Genomic DNA, 23077 nt, shown 5'->3' with positions numbered 1-23077 from the left:
GTATGGGATCTAAAAAGGAATGCTTTTCTGAAAATGTAGCCAATTTGCATTTGATTTTTGTTTATTGATTTTATTCCCAAAAGCATTTGAAGCAGAGAACTGGCACAGATATGATTACAGTATTGTTTGTGCTACAATACAAATAAAAATGGTAGCTACATTGTTACTGAAAATGTCACTATGAATCATTTGTGTCAGCCTGTTAAACCGTACTGAAACATGAGGTGTGGATGGATTCACTTACTTGCAAGTTAAGCTCCAACACAACAATCCCTTTTTTTCAATAAACCATCAACGCTTATTTGTTTTCCTACCGGACGCTACTAGATTGTTTCATGGCCGGGACCAGTTGCCAGGCAACCAGCAGAAGCACCGGGAAAATCTCGAGTCCGACCAAGATGCCTCTCGAAAAAGGGCGGGTTTTTTGTTTTTAACGATTCGGTTTTTGCCTTATTAAACAAACTACATACAGTGTGTTAATTATCATGCTTCAGAAATGCTGGTAGGCAGATTTTTGTTACCTCTGGACCGTGTCTTGTTAGCCGTTTGTCCGTTTCCAGTCACTATGCTAAGCTAAGTTAGCGGCTGGAGGTAACAGCAAAACATTAAGCACGTGAGTAGTTTCAGCAAGAAAGAGAATAATCTCCCATAAATGTTGAACTTTTTCTCGAGTATTTTGACCCGAATAGTTTGTATAATATTGTATTTATTCAGTCAACTGAAGGAGTTTTTCTCATTCCATCTCCTTTGCATACCCCCACTCCAATTCACCAATACATTTAGCCTGTAGGTGTCTTAAATGCTGAAATAATACAACATAGGCTCTAACCCCTCACAGCTACACACCTCCCTCATCAGAAGACTGCTCACACTGCAAGATTCTCCTCACTATCTACACAAAGGGCAAAGATCAAATGGCTTAACCAAAAGCATGACACACAGGTTTTATTTTCTTGTGGGAAACAGTTGACTTTGAAAAAAAACAAGAATAGCGATAAACATGGAGGCTGATTATTTCATACGTTTTATTATTTCGCTGGAAAGCACAAGTGAGATAAGCACCATCCACCGTTAGAAAATTGGAAAGCTGTCTGACAGGTTGACAAAACATGAGGGAATGATATGCCTCACCGTCAATGTATAAAACAACACAGCAGACACATTACCATCTATATGAAAATAACAGGCATTCAGGAGGGTGCGGATGCAGTCTCACAATGTAATAAACTAAAATAAGTGGTTGGCAAGCGAGAAAATAGGACATGGCGTCAGATGTCTGTTCACCATCTTCAGAAATAAACTTTATCTCAAAAGCTTCATTATAAAGATAACTGAGCATTGAGTGGCCCATAGAGAAAGAAATGACAAGATTCAACCTAAACTGACGATGAAAAGACAGAAAAGAACAATTCTGGTGTTATCCTCCCATACCGAATCCTTAAGGGAAAGTCTAGGATATTTTCAAAATTGTATTACTTTTCTTCACAACATTAAATAACCTAATTTAAGTAGCACAGACCGAATAGTCTGAGGATTTCATAAGCAGGATAGGGTTATGAAAACCATTTTCTTTTTGTGCAGACAAAACCCAGATCTGAACGTAATGCAACCGTATGTGTTTTTGTTCAAATGAGGAAAGAAGAAAACTTTAAAAGGTCCCATTAGCTTAAGATATTTCCTTAGCTCGCATTCAGCAGTGAAAAGGATGTAAAATATTGAGAACCTTTGCATCTGTGAAATATAACTCCATGTGCATGTAGCAAATGGTATAGTACAGAAACATCCATTATAAAACATACATAAGCTGCATGTTTGAGCCAGTGTTACATGGCTTACCCATTTTGTTGCAACATTTCATGATGCAATTGAACCTTTTACAAATAATTCACTGCTGAATGTACCCACCTGTGCCTGTGTGTGTGTGTGTGTGTGTGGGAGAATCAATGTGACTAATTAACCAGATACACCAGAGAGTCCCCGATGTCCACAGTGAGGCCGTTGTCGGCCAGAGTGACCCTCTTCTCCTCCAGATTGATGTTGAACACAGATTTGTTGGAGATGGGAAGTTTGCCCTGTTCCTCGTGTCCCAGGACGGGCACTCGGCGAGGCCCCAGCACAGGGTCCTCGTACCTCATCAACTTGACTCTGGACAGATCTGCAAGTGGTGGAGGTGAGACACATGGGGAGGGATGAAATGATGGTGAGGAAAGAGTCCAGAGAATGTTAAAGGTAAGCAGGGGAAGATGGGGATGGATATTGCACACCATAACTGCATTATGTTAAGACCTGGGGACTGTCGAAATATGATGAGAGATGGCTTAAAGACAATGGTTGAAACATTGGATTCACCGTATGTAAGTAGAGAACAGTTAATTGATCATAACTTGAACTGCAATAATCCCTCATCTTATATTCAAATCACATGCTATTTAAATAAATAAAAATTAAAACAACCGTTCAGGACATGCTGCCCAGCTCTAGATATGACGTTAACCACTTTTTGAGCTGACTAATCAGTAAACTAGAATTACCGCCTCGCCTACAAGTCAAGTTGCAGTTCACATCCATGTCTGTCCAAAATGTCATCACTTCATCATTTTATCCTATTAGACATTTTTGTGGAATAGTCATGATTACCGTATTCATTCTTGTGTTATGGCCACAAAATGGGTTTTTATGAGGTCACAGTGACCATGAAATTCTAATCAGTTCACCCTCGAGCCCAAGTGGATGTTTGTGGCAGTCGTTCCTGAAATATCGCAGATGTGAAGTCACGGGGACTTTTGAAAATCTGTTTGGATGTACAGACGGAAGGACGGATAAACCAAAAACATAGGCCTCGGCCGTCGACGGCACAGAGGAATAAAAAGGAAAGATGTCCGTTTCACTGCATCAGACGGTTTACATCAACAGGACAGAAAGAAAAACAAACCATCCAAAATCAACGTGATAGAAAAAGCTGGTAGTTGTTGTGCACAATGATGGCAGATGGGAAAGAATGGAAAAGGATTCGAGTGACAATATGGGACGAGAGCCCCAGGCCAGATTCAGGTGTTCGACATCAATTACATAATATATGCCACTAGGATGTGTGATGTCATAAAAAGATGAATAATCTGTGCATACGCTTATAAACTTTGACCCAATGCTTCAGAGGCATTTTCCATCCTCTTTCTTAGAACATTAATTTATGTTAATTAACAGGCCTATTGTAGGTTACTAACCATAGTTTATGAATTTCTGCTGCATTCATCTTACTAACCTTTAATGAGTCTGTTGACCTTGGCTAGCCTACGGATGATGCTGTCTCCGCTGTCCCCCTGTCGGATGTCAACCTTTGTTGAAAACTGCCCGTTGCACGGCTGAGGGTTGACTAGGGACACACACACTCCAGGCTGGGGAAGCGGAGGCCAGACAAATGCACAAACACACAATGTTTTTGTTCACTTGAGGGAAAAAACTAACATTTAGTTAAGTCGGGGACACGGACACACACACAGTTAAACAAGCACCTACAGAGACAAACACACAAAACACATTAACATATTGTGAATATGCAAACACAGAAAAATAAATGCAGCTATAAAAAGGTTGACACACACACACACACACACACACACACACACACACACACACACACACACACACACACACACACACACACACACACACACACACACACACACACACACACACACTTTACCTCTGATCTGAAAACAGAGAAAGGTTTCCCTGGGCAACAATCCTCCTTCACTTTGTCATCAGCCTCAGATGCAAACAAGACGTCGATCTGTTCCAACTGTACATGTGAAAAAGAGCGATTATCAGCAGAGTCCACCACCTGATAGTGTGTATACAGGTGTGTTTGGTATGCACACTGACAAACACTGGGGGTGTTAACCAGGCTCCTGCAGAGAACAGAGACGTAACATCTGGCTTCACGCTAATCTGTCACACAACCAAATCAGGAAAGCTCAGAGTAACAGGACTGTAAGCTAGTTAAAAACAAGACAAAACAACAACTCATAAAACCACATCTGCAGCAAAAACTACTTTTATGCTGACCATCACAGCGGCCACCTTTCAAGCCCTCAGTGTTTGTTTCTCATAAAACAGATTCAAGGTGGAGTATCTTTTAAACCAGTTCAACCTCATTCACAGTGGTAGTTTGGATTTTATCAGTCCTTTTTCCAATCCCACATGATTTCTCTATCATTTTGTCTTATGTGGCAGCTTATCTGATGCCATGATCTATCAGAAACATGGGAATTGCATTCAGGGTATTAGTTTGATGTGGATTAAGTAAAGTTTTCTTTCTGTGGTAAAATGTGTGCTGGCTTCACAAAAGTATCTAAGGGACTTAGGTTTTACTTATCGACTAGGCTAAGCTTCTGTTCAGACAAAAGTCTTAAGGGCTTTCCCGACTGTCAACTGAGCTCAGGATGGTCTCAACTGACTTTTTTGCAGAAGTAGCGTAACTCGGCTTTAAAGCGGAGTTTTTTTTTTTTGAAGGAAACCAAAATGCTACAACTGCATGTTCCAGCTTGACATTGTTAAGACAAACAGAATCTGCTCAACTGAACTTCTGTTCCGTTTATTGCTCACATTTGAGAGGATACTGAATTAAAGTAATATACAGCTAGAGTTAACTTCAACCTTTACTGTTATAGTCGGCAGTTTTTCACTCGCACAAATGTAGACACATCAGGTGTGTTTTTGTCTGCGACAGACACTTTTTCGGGTCATCCTTAAATGTCATGTCTGATTTTACATACCTCTAGAGAATTGGTTAAGTAGACCAGATTTTCCATCACAACTGCCCGCTCTTCAAACTCCAGCTCCAGATCCAACACCCTGGGCCCGTTCTTCTCCAGGTTCTCCTACAGAACACAAAGCAGAACCCAAAAAGTCAGAATCAAATAACACAATAAAAGCATAACTGATGGACATGAACTCTCCTGAGAAATGAAGAGGAAGTTAACATATTCAGTTTTAAGTTGCTAATATAAAAAAAAAAATATATATATATATATAAAAATGTATATATATATATATATATATATATATATTAATATATATATATTATAAGATAGGATAGATAGAGAGAGAAGAAGAGAGATAGAGAGAGAGAGTATAGAGAGATAAGAGATATAGAGAGATAGAGAGTATGAGATATGAAGAGAGAGATAGAGAGTAATATATATATATTAGATATATATATATATACTATATATATATATATATACTATATCTATAATATATATATATATATATATATATATATATATATCTATATATATATATATATTATATATATATATATATATATAAAATAGGAATAAAATATAATCCTACACCAAAGCAGACAAAATGTGAAATATGGAAATAAGAACGATGGACAAAGACATAGATGTAGCAGCGTAGCTGTTAGAAAGTTAATTTGAAGAACAAGAATGAAAAGTGTGTTTTGTACTCTTTCAATCAATAAAAACATTAAACTCTGAAGACCAAGTATTCTAGACATTTGTTTGGAATGCCAATACAACACTGTTGTTCAAACAGTATTAGCTACAGTTGTTATTGTTTAACACAAAGAGGAATAACAAAACAAGAAAAAACAGCTTTGGAAGATGCGGACTCTAATCTTTCAACAGAAATACCAGGACAGACTTTAGACCAATCAGAAGGAGCGCTGTGCACAACACAAAAGATAAGACACCTTATGGACAAGTCGAGTAAACAGCTTCTCAGGCGGTAAACAAACTCAACTTGAACAATGCAGAGAAAAAGAAATAGAACAAAAAATAAATATGCAGTGATTCATTGGCCATGTTGGAGGTATAGAAGGATGGAGAAGAGACAGGATGTGCCTTTACACAGACACACTACTACATTCCTCCAGATTTACCTTGATCATGGCTACAAAAGGCATGACTCTCTTCATGTATTTCTTCAGTTCAGGCAGGGCTCCCAACTCGCTCACTATCACTTTGTTGTCTGGAAGGGCCCCGTTGTTGTTCTGGACAGATGCCAAGGAAAACAAACAAAGACAACAGAGGAAAAGAGAGAGAGAGAGAGAGAGAGAGAGAGAGAGAGAGAGAGAGAGAGAGAGAGAGAGAGAGAGAGAGAGAGAGAGACAAGTGTACTGGGTAACTGCACAAAACTTACGTAATCCTTTAAAGAGACAGGTGCAAGTATTTCAGTGCATCACTACGCCATGGACCCCTGTGCTTTTGCATATGACATTTGTAAAAGATTAGCGCTGTGTATGAATGTTGTGTGTTGGTGTGTCACCTTGTAGTGATTGCCAAGCAGGGATAAGGCACTGTGCTGCCATGGAGGGTAGCTCTTGGCAACGTAGATGGTGCAGTGGGAGGGCTTGGCTGGGGGCTTTGAGTCACCTTTCTGTTGGGAGGTAAACAAAGAAGGATTTCAGATTAGACTCTTGTAGCAATATAGTCACGTACAAAAGACTTGGATGGGTCTGGTTTTATCCAACACTGTGACAGCATGCAGGAAGTGGATGGCCTCAATGGGAAGCAAACAGTGCATTTTGATTATTTAAGACGCAAGTTTCTTTTCATGCGCGTGCGTGTGTGTGTGTGTGATCTCCTACAATGAAGACGATCTGCGAGTTTAATTCAAGGTGACAGCTGTCAAGTCTACTCTAGTCCTGCACTGTATGCATGCTTGTATGCGTGTTCCCACAAATGACGTGACAGTATATATATATATATATATATATATATATATATATATATATATATATATATATATATATATATATATATATATATATATATATATATATATATATATATGCTATAAATGTGCTATAAATTAAACATTCATTCACAATATTAGATGCTAAAAATCTAAAATAAATAAAATAAATAAAGCTGCTTAACGGAAACACAAAAACATTTGACCGTTACAATGGTTGACTGCTTCATCAATGCTGCTGCAGAAAAATGTCATGCTGCTTGAACTGAAGCTGTACATTGCATTATTTTAGTGAAAGTCACATTATACAACTTCTGAAAATCAACCATCACTCTAACTTCTATTTGTCGAATCAATAAATTCCTAAAATATATTATTTTGCACATTCACAAAAATCATCATTTACCCTCCCCCCTCATCATCCTTCCATCTTGCCTCCATGGCAACAATATGTTTATAGCTAGTCGATAACAACGGTCTGGAAGCCTGAGATATCGGCCGTTTCAAAGCTTGTCAATACTTGTTTTGCTTTTCTCCAAGCTGCCTACAGCCATTTATCGAAGTGAAAAACTGTAGACTAACCTTCCTGCTGTGAACACAACACAGACTTAAGTATTCAAGTGTATTAAAAAAAAAAGGGACAGTCAAGTCAATTTTATCATTCTTGTATACTCCAGGGGTCGGGAACCTTTTTGGCATGGAGTAAATAAATGACACAGTATAATTATATATTACTTGTTAATCATGTTAAAAAATGTCAGCGAGCCATATCTCGTCATCGAAAGAGCCATAGGTTCCCGACCCCTGACTTAGACCCGTGATATATAGGATGCCGTGGCGGGGGAAAAAAGGGCGACATCGATAATCTACAAACGCTACGTGGGAGTGCAGACCATTGAAAAGGTGATTCTTGCACATCGAGGATGCATGGTCAACAAAGCGGCAGTACAATTGGCCGGGGAATGAAAAACAACCCAGCAGGATTTAAGTAGACCTCATTTTTTAACTTTATGCAGTTTTCAAAAGGAAATGTATGACAGCCAGTAACAAGGTAACTCTTTTGCACTAGAAATAGCTGTTTGTTACCAAAAAGATCAAATGCATAGATTTTTTTAAAAGATGAAAGTAAAATAAATATCTCCCCGCTCTTTTTAATTAGCAAAGAACAAAACAATTAAGCTAATTGTTTATCCAAACAGCAAATATGTGAGTAAACAAAGCTTGAGCTTTAGTTAGTCTTATTATTTCTAAACCTTAAAAGACACATTGATAAGCAGATTGCAAACATTCAGATATGATAAAATGCTATTGAACCTCAACTCTACTTTGGGCATGCCGCCTCATATTGTCAACCTTCTTATCGTGTTGTTTTTATTATTTTCTCATTGTGCTCCTCATCAAACAACCGTGAAGCTGTGAAACAACCCCTCGGGGGGGGACCCGTGACACAACGCTGCCCCCTATTTAAATATCAAACTTAATACACTTCCGAGACAAATGTTAGATTTCATAAAAACGATTAAAGAATAAAGCAATCAATTCTGAAATCAATATTACTTTTCAGAATTACTAGCATGCGAGTCAACACATTTCTTACTTTGTTTTTGGGGGGCTGCATGTATGCTTTGAGTCTCAGTCGGAGGTCGTGTGCGGTCTCCATCAGGTACTGAGAGGAGCGGATCAGAACCTCGTCTACTTGACCCGCCACAGGCCACGATGCCTTCATCAGAGAACCCGTCTATGAAAGGCAAAGAAGAAGGGATGGTGGGATGAGAGAATGGGAAAGACTTGTTAATGCATGTCCATAAGGCTTTTGTGTGGAGGACAAAAACATAAAACCAGGCACACGCCATATTAACTACGTGTACGTATGCCAGACTGATGCGTGTAACACCGTGTCCACTGAGTGCCTCTTAGCTCTTTAGAAAAGCGGTGCTGAACACATGATTGGAGAAAAACACTGCTCGTGAGGCTTTTGTTGTTGCTAAGCGACAACCGGAAAAAAAAACATCTCCAGAGCAGCAGCACCCTTTCGTATTCACAAATTTGAATGTTAAAAATATTCTCAACTCTCTGTGCTGTTGGTAGAGTGTGCCACCAACAGAGGGAATGTGTGTGCGTGTGTGTGTGTGTGTGTGTGTGTGGGTGTGTGAGAGTAGCCATTTCACACAAGTAAATGAGCAGTGGGAAAAGTGCTACTGCAGACCTACATGAATGTAATCTTAGCTTGTTGATCCCAGGTGTATTCATGAATGTAAATGAACACAGGAAGATTAAATGTTTCTTTCATACAGTATTTCTGTTTTCCTTGCAAATATAAAAAGGGGAGATAAACACGAAAGACAGAAGGGACCAGAAGTCACATTTGAAGCCGCAGTCAGAGCACACAGGCAGCTCGCAACATGAAACCCACATTATGATGTCAAATCCAGTTTTCTTACCTTGCCAAGCAGACCCCAAGTGTATTCACAAAGATGTGGGCAGATGGGGGCCAGCAGCAGAGTTTGTTTCTCTATGAACTGGAAGACAAGGTCTCTGTGCATGCCCTCGATGGCCAGCTCACGATACTTATCTTTGGCTGCCTGCATACATACATAAAGAAACAGTTTAAAGTTCATCATGTTATTATGGGATTTCTAAACTATCCCAGACACCACGTTCTCAGGATGAAATTTGAATCCTCAGTCGTGTTATGCTCCATCTCCTGCAGTATTCATAATATCATCGTAAAATGCTTACGGAGGATGAACAGCATGCTCGTCTTTAAGACATAAAGATGATTAAGTGCGCATTAGGCAGCGTTTATTATTTATTAATTTACCTGGAACTCAAAGAAGCCGCACTTCAGAGCCTCCTTGTACATCATCCTGTCATAGTGCTGCTCCGTCTTCAAGATGCCTGCATTCATCTCGCTAGACAGACGGGACACAAAATCCTTACAATCAGTCTGCGAAGCCAGTTTACCATTCAACTTTCAGCGCTGAAAAGTACGGAATGAAAAAGGTCAGGATTTAGGAGGGAACCATACAAACTCTAAGGGACTGGCTTACGTCTACTTTCTACTCTCATTTCTTGCCTTTGAGTGCCTACTGGCCACATATCTCATTTTTACTTTTCAAAAGAAATTATTTCACCTAAAGGGGACAAAATCCTACTGCAACGCAACTTTAATCTCAATTAGGGCGTGGCAATACAGCTACAGTATATGATATTGATATTGTGATACGAGACTAGATATAGTTAGATTTTAGAAATGGTAATATGGCATAATTGTTGGTTTAAAGGCTGCATTACATTAATGTGATGCAATTGTCCAAACTTAAAATTCTGTATCGCTGTTCTATTATTCACCTTTACCCACCGAGTCATTATATCCACAGAAACTGAGGATTATTTATCAAAAACCTCAGTGTAAATAGTTTGTTTAAGCACCAATCGTCAATCCTACGATATCATTACAATATCGATATCCAATGAGGTATTTGGTCAAATGTTCTCCTCGTCATTTTCAGTGCAATAGCTTCAAAAGAGCCAAACCAATGTAAGTGCTCTACAATTGATCAATTAATAAAATAATTCTCTTTAATTTAACTACCAATCCAAGCTTCTCATATCTATTCCTTCTTCTGTTGACGTGGCAAAAACTCAAGGATGTTGAGATGAGTTATCAAAAGATGAAATCCAGCATATCCATCCATCCATCCATCCATCCATCCATCCATCCATCCATCCATCCAATACCTGTCAAAGACCCGATCGTTGAAAGTGTCTGCAGGTCCTGTCCTCAGGTTGTTCTGGTTGGCGATCATCTCCTTCACCCACTCCACCCAGGTGTAGAGGCGCAGGATGCCAGCGTCAGCCATGGTCTCTACAAAGTTTGCGTCCTCCACCGTGTCCCCGGCATCGGCTAGAGCCAGACGCATACCTGCGAGGGGAAATGCATAGGTGTGTTAAAACAGCAGGAAGACAGAACAGGTGCAAAATAACGTGTGCGAAGTTAATGTGTAGTTAATGTTCCAGAGCTAAAACAATGAATGGCCAATGCCTCCTTTCTCATCATTGCCTTTGTGATTAATCGTACGGTACAGATGCAAACACTGAACACAGCACTTCCTCAAAAATACTTTGACAACCAGGTGAAGTTCAGAGGCTGTGTGGAAAACTCCAAAGTTTGAGAAAACCTCAAATACCCAGCAGACTCACTGAACTTAATACATCTATCTGCTGTCAGAACATAACTTTTTTTTGTTTTACTCCCACAGCAGGGCAGCTTCTAGAGACACAACAGACACATCTATGAATTATTCAGCTTGCTCAGAACATAAAAACCACAGAGGGTAGAAATAACAACTACACCCGTGCCCCCAAAAAGGATGGCTCGACTGACCCTGAGGTGTACTGAGAGATGCCAGGGTTAATATGTGACCCTACCAGATATAAATGAAAAAGATCAGATCACTAAAACTAGAAATCCAAGACAAAACAATCAAATAAACATTTGGAGATGAACAATAAGTTCTTCACAATGGATCATCATTAATTATGCCTCACAGGACCCCCTCAAACATAAGGCTTTTGTGATAAAATTACATTTTCACAAACAAATCCTGCCACTGTACATCACGTCTCATTCTTGGTCTCACAAACTCCTCAGTGGAACTCTTGTCTTCCTCTCATGTTCCTATAAATACTTGATTTAGAGTCTGTACTTTTCTTCTTTCCTTTGTAGCTTGTTGTCCTGTGGAGAGACCGACAGGAGCTACTGCCTTTGTGGAATGACGATCATGCAAATACATAATTCATGATCGATTGCAACATTTCTATTGTAACAATACCATAAAGCTGCTGGACCGCAATCAGTTGTGTCTGGTGTGGAGATCATCATGTTGTATATACACTGCTTCACTTTGATTGAAGCATATATTATAAATTATTATACAAAACCTCATTACTTACAGTGCAAAAGGGATCTGATTTATACAATAGCTCAAAGCCCCCAATAACAGCACTTCAGCTATCTTATGAAGATGGGGCGTTTTCTAATTATCTCCGGCATGGGATGAAAGATGCTTCGACTAAACAAGTGTAATGGCCCGTGCACTATGAACAACACTTTGTAATCTTTTTCTTTTTTTTTTTTTTTTTTTTTTTTTTTTAAACGTACACCTGATGTGTTTTGTCTGCCACGTTTCAATGAAACATGACAGAGATAAGAGAGTAAACAATCAGAAACGGAAGACGGGGAGGGAGATAAATCAAAAAGAAAGCGAGTGTACCGTCTGCTGAGAACTTGTCAATGGCTTGGCAGAGTGTGAGGAAGTTTCCAGTTGATTTGGACATCTGGTGAATAGAAAAACAGATGTTAGCAGACAGAATCTTTCAAGCACATCCACCCACACAAGTTCATTACAAAGCTGAGTGGAACAAAGCCATCGAGTCACAAACGGTCTGCATTTAAGTCAACAAAAGAAGAAAAACAAATGCAAATCAATTACACAGACCGTAATTAAAATACTTTAACAGCATCAAACAACAGTTCATTACTGGCATATAAGAGGAGAAGTGTTTAAGTACAAAAGGTTTGCTGCAAAATATAACAACGTGTGTAACATCGTAGTTCCATGTTTCAACAACTCAACCCCACATCATATGGAAGCAGGACTCGTCTCCTGAGATTATCACGTTGTATCAAATCAAGAGATTCATATCGATCCATACATTTCATTTTATATCACCTTTTCAGAGTTGAGGAGCAGATGTCCGTTGGCTCGCACCGCCTGTGGCCACTTCCCGCTGCGGACGACAGAAAATGTTCTCATCTTCATCATCATCATTATTACACTTATTAACACTAATCCAATGCTCACTTTTTAAGAACGAGTGTAATACTTTGTAAGCCTTTTAAATCTAACACCATTTCCATAGCAGAACTACCGTAATTTCCGGACTATAAGCCGCGACTTTTTCCCCATTTTTCGACCCTGCGGCTTATATAACGGTGCGGCTTATCTATGGATTCTTACAGCTAACGGCCACTAGGGGAATTCCTAAATCTATGGATTTTACAGGTTACAGTCCACCGGATGCCGGGAAAGAGCGCGCAAAAGTAGCGAGTGGTACGAGAGACAGACGGACATTACGAGAGCGAGACAGTTTGTGAGACACCCTCATTGTGGAAAAAAAAAACGTAGAAATGCATATATATTTATTTCGAGGAGTCTTATTTTGTTAAATATGCTTTTATGTTGATACTCCTGAAACCGGCACTTTCTGGGGGTTCGCGCCACTTTTTCGGGAGACGGAAAGAAGGAAACGCTGAAGAGAGGGGTGCATGTCCAAAAACCCCGACTGTGGAGTTACCGTATGATGATGACTTTCTTGTGTTTCTTCTGTTTCAACGGTAATTTATGGACAAATTAAGGAAAACACCAACGGTCAGAGACAATAAATGCTGATTGAACAGGCAGAAGTTCTCCATCGTTATTTCCTGGTTCTACACAACACAACGCATCGTGGTGTCAGCTACAGACCGGCTACATACACATCAGTCAATTTAGCGTCTGCGGCTTATAGTCAGGTGCGGCTTATAGTCCAGTGCGGCTTATATATGTACAAATTAGTCAATTTAGCGTCTGCGGCTTATAGTCAGGTGCGGCTTATAGTCCGAAAATTACGGTAATTATTAATGTTAAAAATCATTATCAAGATATTAATAAGGATATCTTTTTGCATTTTTGATATGCATCTCCATATAACCAACATAAGCTAATTCCCAAATAAATGGTTAATGCAACAAATAATACCTCTCATAATAATAATAATTTATTAGAATAATAAATAAGTACATTTGCCCTTTCACTCTCTCCTTAGATCTTAAATCACCTGAATGCTATGAATTATAATACATGCTATGAATGTTCTCCCGTCTGTCTGTACGGGTCAATGAAGTGAAACTCACTTGTCTTTGGGCCACATGGCCACGTGGTTGTACAGGTAGTAAGACAGATGGTTGGGCACCAGGTCTTTGCCAGACACACGGACGTCCACAGGGTACCAGTACTCAAACTCCCTCCTCAGCCTCTGTAGACGCTCTTTAGGGATGTCTGTCTTGGGGAAAGGAGACGTCTTAAAGAAGATAAAGTCCCACACATCTCTAGTCATCTGCTCCGGCCTGTGGGAGAGGAAAAAACAAACAAAAAAAGGAGACAAGAATGGTCAAGGCACGGTAGAACAAGGGATGATTGGGGTTGAAGCAAGGTGAAGAAGAAGTAATTTAATGCAGCAGTTGCACTTCTCTTTGCCATTTCATCTTAGTCCGGGGAAAGAGATTTGAAGACACTTAAATGAACATTGAGCTATGAATTGATTTTTCTAAACAGTTTCTGAAATGCAGCATTTGTCATCGAGTGGACGTTTTATTTATTTATTTAATTTCATGGATTAATTCTGGGGCAAGAAATTGACTTTGTCTGGAAAGCATCACCTGTCATTTGAAATGATTACATTTAGTTATTAAATTGTCGTCTTTTCTCCCTCAGGTGAACAACATCTAGGAGTGTTTGGAGGCAGAAAGAGAAGGACGAGAGAAGGAGAGGAGACATAGTAAATCAGTTAGGGCTTAATCCTGGTTTATTCTAGTGTGTGTGTGTGTGTGTGTGTGTGTGTGCGTACTTAATGCCCAGCGGTGAGGCTCCCTGTCCGTTGAGCACACCTCCCTGGAGGAGGTGGGCTACAGTGTAGTAAGCCATGTAGATGGTGGAGTCCGATAGTGACTCAATCAGCCACTGCTTGTCCCAAGGCAGCCGCGTTCCTATGGTAACCAGGTGGCACACACACACACACACACACACACACACACACACACACACACACACACACACACACACGAACAAAGAAAGACATGCAAACAAACATGGGAGAGAAAGCAAGAGACACAAAATTATTGTATTGACACAATCTTTTGTTGCAGTAGCCATCTTGTCAAGCTGGTTACATTCTGGTGCCAAGAAAAAAAACACCAACACAATGGAATAAGTCCTGGGCTTCGTTGTGTAATCCTTGGCAAACGAGCGGAGATGTACATATTTTATTGTCAAATAAACTCAACCAGACCACATGGGGCTAACCTGATGCTTTGACAGACACCGGCAACTTATTGTTTTCACTCGGTGATTTGGCGCTTCTCCTGAAATAGTGGTCATTTTTTTAGGAGTGTGTGTGTGTGTGTGTGTGTATGTATGTGTGTGTGTGCGTGTGCGTGTGTGTGTGTGTGTGTGTGTGTGTGGGGTGGGGAGGGCACACTACTTAATCTCAAATGCACTAAACTCATGGTTGTTTTTCCAGTGAGTTCCTATTGAGATCTTTTATGACGGTTAAGAACACAAGGTTACTGCAAGCTTGAGTAACTTCACAAGCAGTAGCTACATAAATATGAGAGCTGAGCAACATGCAATATAAAATGTTAATAGAAAAAAAATGCATCTATTTTTGACTTGCCCACATATTTCTTTCATTCATTTGAATTTAACTTCAGAGAGATAAAACATAATATAGCACAGAAACTGTTTTCACAGTGTGTGTGTACTCCGTGACCGTCTGTGGCGCATGGGTTTATCTGCACGGAAAACAGAATCTGCATATAGTTTCTCTGGCATCACTTGCTTCAATACAAACTTCATTTGCATCTTCACTTTCGAGCTTTCAGAGTATGAACTTTGCTTGTAGAAGGAAAACAGTGAAAATACAAACTTATTTTTTGCCTCCACGAGTGAGAAAGAAGTTAAATGAATCGACATAACCTGCACCTTGTAAGTAACATAAAGTAGGGAGGGAGATTTCTGCAGTAGGAGTATACAACAGGCCTAGAGTGTACTGCACTGGCATGAACCGTATGCCAGCTGGCCCTCAATCTGCATATATTCCAGTCTGAACAGAGAGGCAGACTGTTGCTAGGTGCTTTATCATCAGTCCTCTGTCTCCATCTATAGACCAAAAACCTCAGTCATACACCACTTAAAACATATTTAAGTCCTGTTCATGTTTGGCAAGGTGGTTACTCTCAAAACAAGAAACAATAATACTTATATAGTAATACGCAAGCAATTATAGTAGAAACAACGTTCTGAATGTCACCTACACGAACAGTCACTGCAGTCCTGACACACACACACAAACCATAAAAGGCAAACGCTCACCAAGTCCGTAGGTACGAGAGCAGGCATGCTCCTGCAGCCAGGCCAAAGTCGCCTCAAAGTTTCTCCTGGTCTCATCACAAAATCTGCGCAGTGCAAAACAGAGATCATTAAAGCACAGGAAGATGATGACGACGCAAACGTTGGCATCATAAGATGAGTTTTCAGTACCATAGTCACAGGCAATAAATTAATATAATCCATTTTCTACACTCCTCACAAGCACGGAAAAACACTGCAGAAAGCTAAATATGAAAGGGGGGGGGGGATTTGGTATGTCAGAGTCTTACGTCTCCAAAGACTTGAGGGCTTGATTGGCCTGCTGCTTCCACTCTGCATTCCCATAGTCCAAATACCTGAGAGAGACACAAACAGCATTAGCATGCAGCATAAATTATTTAAAGTTTTGTTCCCAGCATGAACCCATTTAACTAAAAAAGCAACCTCACAAGAAATCGTTGTATACATTTACATTCCCTAGTTTCTAGAACTCTGCCATGCAGCTGCAGGTCTACTTAGGAACAAATACGTTCTACTTTTACAACTAAACACACGTCAGGCTTTAAAGACACTCACCACTGGTCACAGTGAGCCACCACACACACATCAGCTGAACGTGACATGACCTGTTTTTCTGGCTCCATGTAGATCATGGCCTCACCCTGTGATTAATTGGTACAGCGCCAACATCATTACAGTTCAAATATAGAGCAAACATCTATCACACTTGGCATATAGTGAACTCTAAGACACTCATTAACCGTGCACATCCATAAAGGAACGCCACTCTAGGATATAGGCAGAATTTAATGTCATTTGAATATACTTTAGAAAGAATGTGTTACCCTCTCAACCAACATCTTCTGGATGGGTTTTTTGACATCCTGGACCTTCTGCCCCTTGTAGCCATCGACCAGCATGATCTGAGACAGGAAGTCATCCACAGAAACATTTAATTCATTCTGATGCAACTCTTTCACAGTTCTGACTGTTCAGTCAACAAGAAGTGGGTCACGTCTCCTGCAGTCACAAATGATCATAAACTGCTCAGTGGGATGACACACACTCAGTGTACACATCTGCAATGTGTTCTGCTTGATGTGCTGCTGAGCGGCCCCTTGCAGTGCTTGAATTTAAATTATTTTTATTCTTTCAAATTCACTGTCGACAGTGAAGGCAGCTGAATTTTGAAAATCTCTTCATGACTAATGTCATAATACAGGGGGGGGGGGGGCTCAGCACTTCTGTGTGTCATGTTGTACAAATTCAGCTTGCACAGTTTTTCAATAGTTGACGCCAATAGCCGGTGAATTAATAATTTAATCTAGCCTTAAGGTGTGAATCCATCTTGGAGATGAATCACACAAGCTTCAAACCTAAAGTTTAATCCGCAAAAGGGGTTGCATTTTGCTGACCTATGCACTTATTAACCACTAAGCCGACTCACCCCTTCATAGAATCCCTTCAGGTAGACTTTCTCCTTGGCCTCAGCAAGCTTCTCCCTGTCATTCTGGCTCTGGATCTTCAGCTCATCACACACCAGAGGAGCAGATAGGTTCCCGTAGCCTGGTATCTCTATGATGGGGATCTGACATGTGCACGCACACATACACAAAGCACAAAGTCTCCATTAAGCGACTTGGTCCGAATTTGTTCTCATCTGTCTTTTTTTTTTTTACTTTAATTGGAGGCGTCAAGGCAAATTGACTGAAATCAAAACGGACTTTAGTGGATCAGCTTACCGGCTCAAAAGGCAACACCATTTTGTCCTCAATTCCATACTTCTCCCGCAGAGCCTGGTGGAAAGAGAAGCATTGAGAGCCACATTATTCAAATGCAAAAGACAGTGCGTGCGAAAACATTGGCTGAGTCTTTAAATGTTCGCTTAAATTAAGCAAGTAATTTAACAGCAGACTCATTTAAAAGCACAATATGTGAAAACTTGCAATTTGCACTAGTTCAGGTGTTTTCTTTATTTCTCTGCAGCGGACTTCCTTTGAGGTGTAAATGCTCTCTGAATGGCGGCATCAGTTTTTTTTTTAAAGATTTGTAACAGTTACCTGTTTTTTCTTGAGGTCTCTCAGAGCAGCGATGTCATCAGGAGCATCAGAAGGCACGCTGGTAACTATCCCCGTACCTGAGGAACACGTGGAGAAGGCAAAAGGCCAACACATGAAATGTATTTTATGAGCAGCTCTGCCGGAGTAACTGACTAACTGTGAAGAGGTGAAGAACAAATAAGCCTGATCTGGAAACTGTGAATGTCACAGGTCATCTCAGATTGGGCCTCGTTCGTTGTTCTCCACAGGCCGTAAAACCAGGATGACACACAAAACACGAGAGATTCGTTTGATTTTCAGAAATTCCAATTAAGGCTATTTACAAATTCATCAACAGGACACATGGAAAAACACAGACAAACTACCCCCCTCGAGCACCACAGACCAGAAAATAGATAGTCATAGATAGTTCTAAAAGAACAAAAGGCACTCTGGGTGCAATTAGATCCATTTTATACGTTTACAAATGTTTCTCCCTCAGGTCAAAAAAAGCAGCCATTACTTCCATCCTTTGACATCACAGTACAGCGCTTTAAAACTTCTATGGTGACCTTGGCCCGCTATTTTGAGACTTTACATGAACTTCTCCAAGAATATCTCAAGGCAAGGAGGAATAAGGGATAAAGCTAAGTGCAGCCTGAATAAATTATCTTTATTTGAAACGGATATAAACACATCGACACATTTCAAGCAGCTTCTGTTGAACTATTCACCAACTGTCAGATACATTTTTACTCAAGTTGGCAGTTGAAAAGAAGAGAGTAAATCGACCCGACTCAAGGGTACACTGCTGTGAGCGACGGTGGCAAAAAATACCTTTCAAAAACTACAACGCTTTAACCAATGTGACAAATTTCTGCCTAGAAAGACTATTTAAAAAAAACTAAAAATCAATCAACGCAACCACTCTGAATACATTTATCTCTGGTACTTTTCCTAACTTTTTGACTCGTACCTTTGTCCTCCTTGATGGTGAGCATGGGCAGAGCGTAGATGATCTTATAGGAGGTCAGAGGAGCGCTCAGGGCACTGCCAAGGACATCCTGGAGAGAGACAAAAATGTTGCAGAGCCTGATTTGATTTACACTGTAAATGCATAAGCACCCTACTTGATCTTGTTTAGGAAATGTGATTTACTTATCCCTGGGTACAAAGGAGAAGGTGTAGCAGAAGTAATACATTTAAAAAGGTTGTTTTGTCCCTCCGTCTTTACGCCGCTAATTTTCCTCTTATAGGAATTAAAATTTGCATCTGAAAGCAAGAAACACACAAAGTTAGTACCTGTCCCAGTATTTCCATGACCACTGGTACTACTCCGTTCTCTTTGGTGAAGCCCTGGTAAGACATGTTCCTGGCAGATCTCATGGTGCTGATGAAGATGTCTCCGCTGCTTGTCTCGAAGGCAACATACTTCATGTCGGGCCTCACCCAGCAGTTGGTCTGACCGAACATGGTCTCTGGTCTCAGGGTGGCAGCCACCAGGAAGATGTTTCTGCCTTTCATGGCGCTGTGGGGACGAGATCGTTCGCACTTTACTTCCGTCTCAAATCAAGAGTTAGCGGTACTGTGTTTATCAAGATGGGAATTAAGTGCATGTGAAACTGTCTGTGGTGTAGTATCATTATTTACATAAGGTCGCCAGTTCAGTGTTTGTTACCTGCTATAAAAGACTTTGGACTTGAATTTTGCCGTGTACGGTTCAACTATTTTCATCTTGACGAGAGTGTACTCCTGAGGTCCAACTCCCTGCAGGTAAAGAAACATGTTAGTTGGGGGGGGGGGGGGGGAATAACAAATTACAGCTCTCAAATCATCTCAGTTCAAATTAAGAGACCATTTAAAAAAGGATTTGCTTTTTGCGCTAACATAAGTAAAACAAACATTTGATAAATTCAATATGTGGAATTTTCTACGTCCCCATTAAACTGCAGGAATAGGCAAAACTGGTAAATCATATAAAATCCCTAGAGATCCCACTGTGTTAAGGATGTGAGCTTGTGTGGTAGTACATTAAAGAACAATCATTTCAAAATAGGCATTTTAAAGTTTGCTGTAGGACTCACAATCGATCATATCACAATTTGTTTTTGTTTTTCATTTAATAAGCCAGGTAAGTTTACCTCTCCTGTCTGCCTGTCATGGTCCATGCACGGCTGTCCATCCTTGGGAGAGTAGATGGTATACCTGCAGAGGACACAGTCACAATATATTACTAAAAAAAACACACAAGCAAATGAACTGCCTGAGAATAAAATGCAAACTTTATTATCAATTATCTAATAATGTCTTTAATTATTCTCTTTGTATGTACATTCATACATTTCAGGCAAGACAGTTCAGCTGATCTTGATAGTGTAAGACATTATCATATTACAAAATGTGGGGCACTTTGCATTTTCCTTACTTTTGTCTATATTACTATATTAGGACAGTGCTATAGAACAATCAGCTACATAGAACATCTCTAATCCAGACTTTCTGTGGTAGATTTGGTCAAATCTCAAATTGCCTAGTAGAGAGTAGCATAGATCTAAACAATCTCACCTTTTGCCAAACATGATCTTTTTTCTCTCCTTCAGTGTGATGAACTGCCACCTGACGAAGGAGTCATAAAAGGGGTTCACATCGGTGGTGATGAACGAACGCCTCCAGTCCACCTGTGAAGCAACGAGGATTTAAGCACAATCGACTAAAATAAATCATTTAATTTTGCTCAGGGTCAATGAATTACAGTGAATTCTCTGTCTCCAAAAGATGCCTGTGGGCATGTGAATCTAGTTTGTACCTCTTAACACATGTTCAGATCAATTAGCCCCATGACATTGCAAGAAGGCTCAACAGTAAAATGTATTTCACTCTTAAACATATCATGCAAATTAAAAGCATATTTAAAGTATCATAGGTACAGAAATAAAACAAAGACAGTTAGTGCTAGAGTTCAATTGTTACAATTAGTCACCTTGACTCCCATCAGTTTGAGATCTTTGATAGCCAGAGGAGGGAAGTACTCCAGCCAGTGTTCAGCATGGGCAAACTGGGTAATCTCCTGGTCATTCAGGCCCAGAGACCTCATAATGTCCCACTGGAAAGTGGCGGATCCAGATTTGGCCACTGCTTTACTCTAACAGAGGCAGAAAAAAATAATAATAATGCAAATGTAAACACTCTTTGTGAATGCTGAACCAAAGGGAAACGTAGAATAACAGACAGAATAAAAACATTTACTAAATTCTGTATTTATTTATTTTATCCCAATGTGGAAAATGTGGTTCAATGTGGTCCCTGGGATCCTGACCTTCTTGCCCTTTGCTTTGTCCTTGATGATGATTTCATCAGATGCCTCTGGCTTCTCCTTCTCCCCTTCTTCCTCATCTGGAAACTGTGGAGGGTTTCCATACAGCTCCATTTCCCTCTTCAGCTTGTCTGCACAGGCCTGGTGGATACAATATGAATGTATAAATACCAGAAAGAATAAAAAAGGCAGTGTGTGTGTGAGGGGATTCAAGGAAGGCATGGATTACTAAACATTGATAAAGTAGAATAGAAATCAAAATGCAGTTCTGGTTAATTGTGCAGGGAAGTTAAGAATCTGTAATGAAAGGTGTGATGTTTATAAGTTAAAATGAACTCTACATCTGTATGTCATTGCAACTACACACAGGACGTATGTGATGGACTGAAAAAAAAGAAACAACACTCACTTTTATTGGCATTCCTGTGCAGTGCAGCCCGAATGGGAAGAGGCATTTCTTCCCTTTGAGAGACTGGTAACCGACAGCAAACTACAAGAAAAAAAAGAAGAAGAACAGCAGTGAGACAAGAGGCCAGTGATCATAAGTTAAATCTATTTGCATCTCAAGTATCGTTCATGGTTGCATACTGAGGAAGTTAATTTCTCAGTGTTCATCTTTTGTATGCAAACTTACCTCACACTTTGACAAGCTGAACGTGTGACCAAGGTGCAATCGGCCATTCATGTAAGGGTAGGGGAAGGTGACAAAGAACTTGGTTTTGCTGGAATAAAAAAAAAAAAAAAAAAATCTTAATATGTATTTGAGACCAAAAGGATTTCATATCTGGTATCTGGTATCTGTGAACTGGGAAATAACACTGGGAAACTATTAGTTTCAAAGGCTCATCCTTGGTGTGTTAACTGCAGCACACAAGAGCTTCACCCAAACTTGCATGGCTTGTTTTTTTTCCAACAGCAACAACAGACATTACATACCTACTACAATACATATTAAGAACACTGAGTGCTCATAGTTGCATCAGGAAGAGATCAGTTGACGGAAGTTACCTGCTATAACTGCTCTGACATTCCTGAGTATGGCAATCCATGTGGATTTCTTTCTTCACATATGGTTATCAGCTGCATATAAGTATGTGGAAGAGAGTAACACTCTTTGCAGAGTAGATATTGCAGATACTCACTTTGTGCTTTCCCCAACTGTTGTCGGTGCATCATGCTCAAATGCCTTCTCCTTCTCCCATTTCTCCTGGATCTCTGTCTCAATCTTTCTCAAAAAGTCCAATTTTGCTCTTCCCTTCCGCTCCTGAAATCCAATAACGAGCAGGATGATAGTTCATTAGAGAAAAACCAGTACAAACAGTAAGATGAATGAAAACAGATTACCAAAAATACACTTTAAGGAAACTATTAAGTAACCGATAATATAATAGATCAGAATACAAAATAATAGAAACACTGCTCAAGACGTGTTTAACAAGAAAACAGCTGTAATCTCTGTTACGGCTGAGTCAGATTTCTCTCAAGTCTATTTCTGCAGTTGGCTCGTCAACTAGCTTATGTTAGCTAATTTAGCTAATAGCTACAGTAAGTTACTGAGATAAAAGCGTAACCACTGCCTATAAACCCGCATTAACCATTCCAAATTGTAGATAAATGTAGCATTGGACATACCGCCATTTTGTCACAAATTGCGAGCAATTAACTACTATATTGTTTAGACAGAAGAGACAGTAGAAATAGTTTCCAGTTTCACAAGGGAAACCCACGATACCGGTGCCTGGCTGATGACACCCTCAATCAGATTCTCGCATGGTTTTCTGGGAAATGCAGTTTGAAGAAGTTTTAATGAG

General features: G+C 39.9%; 1 protein-coding gene across 1 annotated transcript; it reads right to left on the bottom strand.

Moving 5' to 3' along the window:
- Positions 1-1001: 1001 nt before the first annotated feature.
- lars1b (leucyl-tRNA synthetase 1b) lies at positions 1002-23054 on the bottom strand. The gene is made up of 32 exons (XM_029447893.1): positions 22899-23054; positions 22409-22530; positions 21901-21988; positions 21676-21756; positions 21270-21407; positions 20934-21095; positions 20519-20631; positions 20095-20158; positions 19632-19720; positions 19256-19481; positions 18930-19017; positions 17975-18051; positions 17657-17710; positions 17362-17502; positions 16760-16837; positions 16491-16576; positions 16205-16270; positions 15918-16000; positions 14395-14533; positions 13682-13894; positions 12459-12516; positions 12000-12063; positions 10465-10648; positions 9545-9635; positions 9165-9305; positions 8321-8461; positions 6295-6405; positions 5909-6019; positions 4776-4880; positions 3704-3799; positions 3263-3395; positions 1002-2155 (listed from the first exon to the last, which is right to left on the bottom strand). The coding sequence occupies exons 1-32, from the start codon at positions 22902-22904 to the stop codon at positions 1950-1952; spliced, it is 3555 nt and encodes a 1184-aa protein (XP_029303753.1). The 5' UTR covers positions 22905-23054; the 3' UTR covers positions 1002-1949.
- Positions 23055-23077: the final 23 nt, after the last annotated feature.

Source organism: Cottoperca gobio, chromosome 14, assembly GCF_900634415.1.
Source record: "Cottoperca gobio chromosome 14, fCotGob3.1, whole genome shotgun sequence".
Lineage (NCBI taxonomy): Eukaryota > Metazoa > Chordata > Actinopteri > Perciformes > Bovichtidae > Cottoperca > Cottoperca gobio.
The sequence above is the reverse complement of the archived record's forward strand: the minus strand, read 5'-3'. Positions and strand labels throughout refer to the sequence as shown.